The sequence below is a fragment of the Larimichthys crocea genome, chromosome VIII (assembly GCF_000972845.2).
Source record: "Larimichthys crocea isolate SSNF chromosome VIII, L_crocea_2.0, whole genome shotgun sequence".
Classification (NCBI taxonomy): Eukaryota; Metazoa; Chordata; class Actinopteri; family Sciaenidae; genus Larimichthys; species Larimichthys crocea.
Genome location: NC_040018.1, coordinates 30,771,042 through 30,781,477, shown reverse-complemented (window position 1 = coordinate 30,781,477; position 10,436 = coordinate 30,771,042). Strand labels below are relative to the sequence as shown.

The 10,436-nt window shown below is 42.0% G+C and overlaps 1 protein-coding gene across 2 annotated transcripts in view; it reads right to left on the bottom strand.

Annotated features, from left to right (window-relative positions):
- Positions 1-3,842: 3,842 nt before the first annotated feature.
- LOC104937795 (CD82 antigen) overlaps positions 3,843-10,436 on the bottom strand; it is a 40,367-nt gene continuing 33,773 nt past the window's right edge. For both annotated transcript variants that reach the window (XM_027281494.1, XM_027281495.1), the window contains exons 6-9: positions 8,815-8,913; positions 7,552-7,725; positions 7,389-7,472; positions 3,843-5,832 (exon numbers count right to left, since the gene is read on the bottom strand). In XM_027281494.1, the coding sequence (XP_027137295.1) occupies positions 5,752-5,832; positions 7,389-7,472; positions 7,552-7,725; positions 8,815-8,913 (438 nt within the window). In that variant the 3' untranslated portion in view covers positions 3,843-5,751. The remainder of the gene's footprint in view (positions 5,833-7,388; positions 7,473-7,551; positions 7,726-8,814; positions 8,914-10,436) is intronic.

Sequence of the window (10,436 nt, the reverse complement as noted above, 5' to 3'; positions counted from 1 at the left end):
TGAGAGCCGGGTAAGTCCCTCTGTTTACCGATTGTGATGATGACGTCTTAAACTATCTACAATACAAAGATCAGGACTTTATTTTCATGTTTTGATTCACTGGAAATGATTTTAAAATGACGCTCTGGGGTCAAAGTAACTGTAGTGTGGTATGAATGAAGCGACGACCCCACACAGGCGCCGTATCACTAATGACTTCCTCTCTGAGCATTCAACGCCCCTCATTGTGAGGTGAAATCACATTACGCTTAACATGGCAGATGATGATCTCACTGGTCTGGACTGTGTGTGTGTGTGTGTGTGTGTGTGTGTGTGTGTGTGTGTCTTGCCCGTTTCCTGTCAGCTGTTGTTTCTCACGTCTGTGCTGAAGGACGTCTGAAGTGATGGAGTGTGTTCGGACCGTGAGCTGAATCTAACTTTGTTTAGACCGATAATCAGACAACACGCTACTGAACATGAAACTCTTTCACAACAACACGCCTTCACTTTATCGCAGGTATGACTGAACTTGTGTACCAGTTCCTCTTCTTGTCCACTTGAGGCTGGTTCTGGTGAGGCCGCTAGACTAGACTAGAATTTGACTGAGTGAAGGAATGTATAATGAAAAGAGAAGTGGACCAAGTATTGAACCCTGTGGAACACCGTTTGGACTGTAATGAAAAGCTTCTTTATTAAATATTGGAGCAGTTGAAGCCTCCAGAGAAACAAACTACATGATTTAAACAATCTGTGGTTCATATTTTCTTGTTTCTGTTAATTGGATTTATTAGAATCAGTAGCGTTTCACAGATATTAATGATTAATTGATGTTTTGTTTTGATTAAATCGCTGTGCTCGATGCAACACAGGATCCAAATAAACTAAAAAAAAAAAAAAAACTAAATCTGTGTGGAGCAGCTTCATGAAAGCATCTAATGATCAAGCAGGGGTAGGTCACCTTGCCCGGAGGCTCTTCAGAAACCATCACTGATACTCTGTCCATGTTTTACAGTCTATGAACGATGCCCTGTTACATGGAAGCATCCAAACTAAGTATTATTCCTGCAGGTGTGAGGGCTGCTGGTGGTGAGTCTGTTAACGATGGATGACCTTTATATTTATATTTATTGAAACATGTCACACTAGTTTGTCAGCTCTGCAATAACTTTAACTTCCTCTAACCTCACAGAGCTTCTCATCCCTGAATTAGTTCCTTAAACGTTCACAGTTAGCTTTGTATGTGGTTAACAGTATTTACAGTTTGTTTACAGATCAGTTTGATAATTACCTCAGTGTTTTGGTAAAGTAGCTTCTCCTCAAGTCTCCTGTAGATGCAGACACGATGCTGAAAACTCTGCAGAGGAACAGTTTCACAGGGTACAGTCATTGTGGTGTGTGTGTGTGTGTGTGTGTGTGTGTGTGTGTGTGTGTGTAGGATAATACATGCAGAGTTTTGGCAAAGATTTCTGAACACTTTGCTCCGGGCAGCAGTTGGATGTGTTTGTTGGACAGACGTGGGAGTGTCCCTCTGCGTTTGAAAACAGGATGAAGCTCAATGTGTGTGTGTGTGTGTGTGTGTGTGTGTGTGTGTGTGTGTGTGTGTGTGATGCAGTCATCTAAACAGTACGAGGGAGCTGCTATCGTTACTCACAGGGCAGCGAATGCCACAAACACTTTAAATTATTTCATTTTGCTCTAGCTTCCTCCCTCTTCGCTCTCTTCTCCTCTGCCATTATGTCCATAGAGGCTGCTGAGCCCGGTTACACTGCCTGCTCGCCTAGCTCCCGTTTTGGCACAACACCGGCTCCACTCCCTTACAGCATTTATCAAACCTCCTCTTCTTCTTCTTCCCGGTGGTCCAAAACGCCTGTGGTACAAACACTAACACTCCCCCGGTGCTCTGAGCTCACAGTTTGGACATCCCAGCTAACAAACTGAACTAACATGAGCTAACAGCAGCTAACAGACTGAGCTAACATGAGCTAACAGCAGCTAACAGACTGAGCTAACATGAGCTAACAGCAACTAACAGACTGAGCTAACATGAGCTAACAGCAGCTACAGCTGTCAGCAGTTTACTTCACTGTCCATCATAAACTCTGTAAATCACAGAGAGTTGAGGCAGAGTCAGTCCCAGATTGACTCTTGTCTGGTGGCTCTTTTTCTCTTCTTAGCTTCTTCCATCAACGTCCTCTTCGCTCCCTTTTCCTCTGCCATTATGTCCATATAGGCTGCTGAGCCCGGTTAAATTGACCACTTGTCCAGCTCCAGTTCTGACACGACACATCCGTCCCCTCTGGCCTGAAAACCTCCTCTTCACAGTCCTTAAAGTCTGGACGGCACCGGCTAACAGACTGAGCTAACATGAGCTAACAGCAGCTAACAGACTGAGCTAACATGAGCTAACAGCAGCTACAGCTGTCAGCAGTTTACTTCACTGTCCATCATAAACTCTGTAAATCACAGAGAGTTGAGGCGGAGCAGCCGGAGGACATCAGAGGGAAAACCAGAAAACATTTCCTCCATAAAATATGATCCAGTTTCACCAGAATCAGTGAAATAGTTGCTGCTGTGTGACTTAGTGCCGTAAAGCGTTACGTACTTCTCCCGACCCGGAGCCCAAAGTTACATAGTGTGAGAACAGACGTACGAATGACAGAGACACCGTTCAGCTGATCACAGGTCAGTGTGGGTCAACAGGAGGTCACAGGCGGTAGATCATCAGAGGAAAGTTACAGTGTGTAGCTTTTTTTGTCATATGAGATTTTTATGGCAACACAACTTTAAAATGAAGCCACACGAGATGAAGCCCACAGCAGCCCTCCTTCACTTTCCTGCACTTGTAGAAGCGTTGTGTGTTTGCACATTAAACAAACATTATTAAATAAACAACACAATCATAAAGCAGCTGTCTCACTCCATGATGCTGTTTTTGTATAAAGGGCCGTCGCCCTCTAGTGGTTTGGGCATGAACTGCAGCATGTGTGCAGCTCAGTATTGTTTATGTATTTTGTAAATAATTTGCACAAAATAACCAAATGAATTATACTGCTGTTCATCCACCCAGTTCAAAACCAAAGGTGCTCGAGTGTTTTCAGTCACTGGCTCAGTTGAAACCTTTAAAACTGTCTAAAGACCTAAAAATTATGATTATTTGCTCGTATTTTTATTATCCATCGATTGCTTCTTGTGCTTTTATCCTTTTATTTATGCCTGTGTGTGTATTAAAACATTTAAATGTGCTTGATAAACAAACTCTGTTCTGGAGCTTTGCATCATATCACATGATCTTCATCAGAAGCTGTTGTGGAAATGTTAAATTTTTCTGTTTTTGTGAACATTAAAACTAGTTTACTCCTGCTGGTTAAAGAAATAAAGCTGTTGTTAATAATTTATTGTCAGGTTATGAATTCATACACTACAGTACACTGCTAACAGAGCTGGTAAAGTACTAATACTAACAATGGTACTATGTGGTTGCAGCAGCTGAAATACAAGCAAAGTCTAAATAAAACTTTTTAATAAACAAATAATAATTAGCCTATGAAGGAGTTCAGATGCTACAGTACTTCAAGCCAGCAGTTTCAGGTCAACTGACGCCGCCTACAGGCAGGTTACAGGTACTGCAACTCTGCCTCTTACAGGCAGTGAATGATCCAACCAGTCAGTCCATAACAATGTCAATGACAATAATTTTCAGAGGGTTCATCACAACAAACGACCCATTTCACATCACACACTTGATTCGATATCAATACAACAATTTTGTTGCTCCGAGCGAAGCGAAGATGCGTGTGAACGTCCTGCTAAACCACCGCGACCCCACGCCTCCGTCTACAGCGACAAATTAAAAACAAACAAAAGTCTTGTAATCGGTTTATTGGCAAAATGAAATATAATGAACGTTGTGAGTACACACTTACCAATCCAGCTAGCTACCAGAAATCCATCTAGTTATAAACATACGTACCCTTTTTTTGTCTTAATCTATTATAAAGGTTAATGAAGTGTTTTTCATACAGACTGTACATAAAGAGAAAACAGGATGGTGGATTTGTACATTATAAAAACAACAAAACATCTCGGCTGTGAGTTCAAAATAAATCAATTTCAAAATGATTTTTCCCAAGATGAATCTCCCCCCGAAAATAATCTGACGTCTCGTCTTTTATGGTATTTTAAGTTCAAAGTGGTTAAAAGAAACTCTGTTTTACATTAAAATGGGTAGAATATGAACTTAAAGCTACCTTTAAAAAAAAGCTTGTCTTCACAGACAATTGTAAACTGGGAGTGACACTTTTCAGCATCATAAATGTTCTTCTTTAGTACCTCATTATTTCGATTATTACCAGAACAATTCAAAAAGTAAAAAGGAGAGACCAGCTGCTGAAGAAAACACTGGCAGTATTTTGTTTTTTTTGGATTCAAATTCACACAAATAAATGACTAAAATTATATACAAAGTACTAAAAACATTTCACAAGAACTCAAAAACGCTGGTGTATAAAAATTAAAATAAAAAAAAACAAAAACAAACATCACGGTCGTGGATTTTTTCCAGTTGAACCTCCCAAACTTCGGTCATGTCACACAAACAAACATGATTCCTCTTCAGATTTTCTAGGGAAACTTAAAATCATGAAGCGATAAAGTTACAGAGAAACCGAGCCTGAGAGCACGAAACCTCAAATTTATCAGCTCAATTCTTACGACGAAACCTCGCCAGGCACGTCTCCGCGACACGTTCCGTCCTCCACGCGACTTCAAACCCAACCAGGAACGTTCAGACGCCCTCCAGACTTTGCTAACTTGTTCAGATTTGATCATTTTTTACAGTTTATCTGCTTCTAAATGTAAATATGCTGCATGGTTAAATCTTTTGTCTGTTTTTATGTTTGGAAGTTTGCACAGGGTCTTTTATTTTGAAAATTGGCCTGAATTCCTGATGCAGTGTCTGACATCCGATTAGCTCGAACTGTTATTGCGACGTCCGCAGAAATAGAAAACAGCCATCCGCTGGACGGCGACGCTTCAAATTGATTTTGAAATTTCACTAAAAACGCCACCGAGCACGTCTCTGTCACGTTGCAGCCACAACGCTGTTTTGGTTCCAGAAGCAATTCCCCACCAGACTTTGTTAACGTGCTCAAATTTGGTCATTTTCTTGATTTATGGTGCTTCTAAATATGTAAATATGCTACATAGTTAAATTGTTTCTCTTTTGGGCATTTTATTTTGAAAATCAACCAGATGTTCTATGCGGTTTCTGTGCCTGACTTCCTGTCTTGGCACAGAAACAAGACGGCAACCGTCAAAAATAAAAACAGCCGAAGCCGGAGGCTTCTGAACCGGACCGCAGCGCTTCTGGTGGGGTTTGAAACGTCGAGTTGAACGTCCGAGATTAGCTTTCGGCGGAAATCCGTGCCCGGTGTAATTTAGCCGCCATCAGGTTTCTCCAATTTCACAAAAAACATTTTCAGCATCGCCGTCTGATCCAAAAAACAAACAAAAGAAAAGTCTCTAAAGTGCTCCGAAGAAACTGGACCGACACAAAGACAAAACAAAGAGTGCCTAAAGAGAATCTAACAAACCATAAAGCAAACATTATTTTACATTTGGACAAAATGTTTCACCAAATACAGGGTGGAGAAAACAAACAAACATTATTTCACTTCTTCCCTCTCTCGTTTGTTTCTGTGCATCTGCAAGCTCGACGACGACGACGACGACAACGACGACGACGGCGTTGTGGCGTCCTCCGATGAGCTTCGTTTAGTACTTTGGCACTTTGGTGTAAATGTCCTCCGTGTGGATGTTTCTGCACAGGCAGATGGACAGGATCATCCCGAGCAGCTGTCGGACAAAAACACACATCATTAACCTTTACAGCGCTGAATTATCGTCAATTTAAGTCTAAAAGTTGCCTTAAAGTTGCAGATTTTGATTGCTGTTACCCATCCCCCAACTGCTACCCAGCATCAGCTAACAGCGACTACAGTCGCCTGCCGAGGTGGTAGAGGTCGGGCTACACGGCTAACTGAGCTAACCACAGTTAGCGCTTCGCTACTTAGCTTATCTTCACATCAAGTAATGGTAGCTAACGTTAGCAGTGAGCTAACTTAATGTAACAAAAGTCAATACATTAGCTAATGTTAGCTTTACATCCAAGCTAACTAAGATAGCTAATGTTAGCTTTGCATCCGAGCTAACTGAAATAGCTAATGTTAGCTTTACATCCAAGCTAACTAAGCTAGCTAATGTTAACTTTACATCCAAGCTAACTAAGCTAGCTAATGTTAGCTTTACATCCACGCTAACTAAGCTAGCTAATATTAGCTTTACATCCAAGCTAACTAAGCTAGCTAATGTTAGCTTTACATCCAAGCTAACTAAAAAAGCTAATGTTAGCTTTACATCCAAGCTAACTAAGCTAGCTAATGTTAGCTTTACATCCAAGCTAACTAAGCTAGCTAATGTTAGCTTTACATCCAAGCTAACTAAGCTAGCTAATGTTAGCTTTACATCCAAGCTAACTAAGCTAGCTAATGTTAGCTTTACATCCAAGCTAACTAAGCTAGCTAATGTTAGCTTTACATCCAAGCTAACTAAGCTAGCTAATGTTAGCTTTACATCCAAGCTAACTAAGCTAGCTAATGTTAGCTTTACATCCAAGCTAACTAAGCTAGCTAATGTTAGCTTTACATCCAAGCTAACTAAGCTAGCTAATGTTAGCTTTACATCCAAGCTAACTAAGCTAGCTAATGTTAACAGTTAGCTACATTAGCTATCTCAAAACTGACTAAATCTACAACGTTAGCTTATATTATCAGTTAGCTATGTTAGCCTTTTTCCAAGACTAGCGAGGTCCATAGCATTAACTTATGTTCGCAGTTAGCTACATTAGCAGTAGCTCCAAACCAACTGGATTGGTCTCAGCGGCTGTGCTCAAGCCCGGTCCGGTCCAGCTGCTGAGCCCGGTTCTGTTGTCTGCTAATGGCAGATTCAGTTAGCATCAATTAAATAGCGGTTAGCTACTTTAGCAAGTGGCTAGCCTAAAGCTATTTGTCCATGATTATCTGATTCAGTAGCTAACTGCTAATTAACTGCTGCTAACTGAATGTTCCGTTAGCAGTCAGCTAACAGAACCCGGGCAGCTGACGGCTAACATTAGCTATCTTAGTTAGCTTTGATGTAAAGCTAACGTGCTAACAAGCTAACTGACTCAGCCCTCCGGGATGCCAGGAGCCGAACCCGGCAAGAAAACGACCCCGGTAGGCTGCTGTAGTCGCTGTTAGACTCATCACCCCAACGTCACGTTACGTAATGTCGTGATGTAATGTCGTAGTAGCTGTGGAAGGAATATCATGGCGTGGAGGAAGTGTAGTTTATGAACGGCGGTGTCAACGTACCTCGATCAGAGCCACTCCGAGGCAGATACCGAGGACGACGCCGATGTTGGTGAGGAGCCAGCTCTCCACGCTGGCAGCACAGCCCTGGAACAAACAACAGAAGAGTGAATAAAGAACAACAGACAGACACGGAGGTGACGGAGCGACAGAAAACATCGTTTACCACGTCGTATACGGGCCATTCGGCCGTCGGAGCCTCGCAGAAGCCGCTGTCGGAGAAGTTTCCGGAGGCGAGCGAGATGTTCTGGCAGGAGCACGGAAACAGCAGCTGGGAGCTGTTGACGATGACCATGTTACCGTTCCAGTCGAGACGGCCGGTCCAACCACAGCACTCCATCTACAGACAGACAGACAGGATAATCAGCAGAGAAAACAAACGAGGACGAGATCGCGGAGGACGCCTTCAAGGACTCTGGACCCTGAAAAACTGGATCTCTGGTCTTTATAACGGTTTACCGTCAGGATGGAGGGATCGAGGAGTTTGGCAGGAAGGTTTCTGACGCACGAACAACTGAACCTCAACCACAAAACAAGCAGCTGAAACATCTTTCTGATTATTTTCTGGGTAAACGTCTCATTTTCTGTAACATAGCCGATATCAAGATGCAGACAGGAAACAAAAGGAGGGTACGACGAGATGGTATCGAACTCAGGATGTCGAGGTTTGTGGTTCATGTCTGCACCTTAACTAGAAAATGTGTTTTCTTCATCAATAAATCAACGTGGGCCATGAGAGAAACATAAATATTAAAGCTTTTCCAGCTCGTCTTGAATACGTCGATGTTGTTTCTTGTGGATTTAAAAAAGTAACAATGTGTAAAATACAGCCAGGATTGAACACATCAACCGAACATGAAGCGGAAACAGCGACGACGTCTATTATCTACAGAAATCAGCATGCTAACCAGCCAAGCAGCAACCGCCGTTGCTGGGAAGTGAAGTTAAAAACTGCAGTTCCTCAAACGTCCACTTGAAGCTGGCTCCAGAAGTGTATTTAATATCAGTAATAAGAGTGAAATTAGCAGGTTGTATTTATTGCAGAGAATTCAACGAGAAGATCGATACCCTACTCGCATGTGTTGCCACTAAATACGAAGATGTAGCCAGCAGCTGGTTAGCTTAGCTTAGCATAGCACAGTGAGTCAGACTCCATAAGTCCCCATGTTCAAATTCTTCACAGCAGAAATAAACATGTTTACAGCCTGGTACAAAAAACAGTTTTGGTCTCTGTAGCTAATTTCCCCGTTCATGACAACTGTACTGAGGGTGAATTTATATACAACTCACCTGTTCACATTATATTAAGGTTAAAGTTATGCAGGATTAAGAGCGTGGCGTGTGGTTCATGTCTGCATAGACGCAGTTTAAACAGATATGATTTAAAAACAGCATGAATCTGACCCCAGATCAGCGTTTTCAGACTCACATTCCTCTGGATGAAGTCCCAGGCCTGCTCTGTGGTCGAGTTGTTGCCGGGGTAGTTGTCCAGCACTTTGGAGACGATCTTGGACATCTCGTCATTTAGCTGAAAGAAAGCAGTTGTGGTGTTAATAAAAATATACGTCTGGTGATACAAACACAAACATGTGGAGGACATGTTGGAAAGTTTGTGCCTTCTGCTTTGGTTTTTCTTTTCATGTGGACATTTAGTTGAGTGTGCAGCTTGTTTTACGACAGATTTAAACCAAACCATTTAACCCACAGCTGCCACACTGCACGTCATGAATGTACAGAAATAGGAGCTACGGCTTGCGAGCTATGAGCTGAACTTTTGGACTTGAAAAATAAATACAACCTGTAAATTTGCTAGAGTTAGACGAGAAGATTGATACCCTACACGCATGTGTTGCCACTAAATACGAAGATGGAGCCAGCGGCTGGTTAGCTTAGCTTAGCATAAAGATATTTGCTGTGTCTCAGTCCGCGTACTTCAACACGTACACTTCCTATTTCCTTAAGTGTGTTCACACGTTGTTTTTTCTGTTTCGACAGTTCTGTGTACCATCAAATATGACGCTGGAGCCAGCGTCTGGTTAGCTTAGCTTAGCTTAGCACAGCACCAAGACCTGAAACAAGGGGAAATGGCTAGCCTTGTCTGAAATCTGCCAACCAACACCTCTTAACCTCAATTATTAACATGTTATACAACATGTTATTAACATGTTATACCTTGTTTGGTTAATCTGTCCACTAAGTTTCCAGTATTTATGCTAAGCTAACAGATTGACAGACATAAGAGTGGTGTCAATCTTCTCATCTATTAGTCAGAAATAATGGTATTTCCCAACATGTGGGTCTGTTGGATGTTAAACGACATTAAATGGTTTTAGCAGAACTGTTTCTGTTTCACGGCTTCGGTATGTCAGCTGGCGTCAGCTATGAATTCTTGCGGTGAAGAATTTGGCAGTCGGATTTGTGAAATCTAAATTTCTGAGGATATCCAGAACATTAAAATCAGGAGCTGAATTCCTTCAGACACCTTTAGTGGCTCCAAACACAGGAAATCTGTTTGTAACAGTCGCCAAAGCTTCAGATCTGAACGTCGAGGCACACACAGCTCGACATACTGGAGATGTATTATCTTTCAGAGCAGGAGGTTTCTGTCTTTTGGCAGAGAGCGATGTTCGAAGAGCTCCAGCAAACGTTCAGATCCAAAACACAGAGATCTGTTTAGTGAGTTTCATCCCAGTCAGAGGTTTTAAGGACACTTTGAGTCCCGTTGTTTCTGTTTTTATTTCTCAGCAAACCGTAAAAATGAATCAAATTCTCTTCATGTTTGTAGACGTGTGTGTGTGTGTGTGTGTGTGTGTGTGTGTGTGTGTGTGTAATCATACACTTGTCACAAATCAGTTAGAAAATCGATGTGACGTCCAGCTGGCGTCTCAGTTTCACATTCCCCATAAATATTTTCACAGAGCAAAAAAAAACCAACCAATAATGTACAATGTTACTTTACGGCACTAAGTCACACACCACTGTAGCTGCTGTTAGCTGCCGTTAGCTGCTGTTAGCTCAGTCTGTTAGCCGATCTGCCGTGAATGTGAGCTT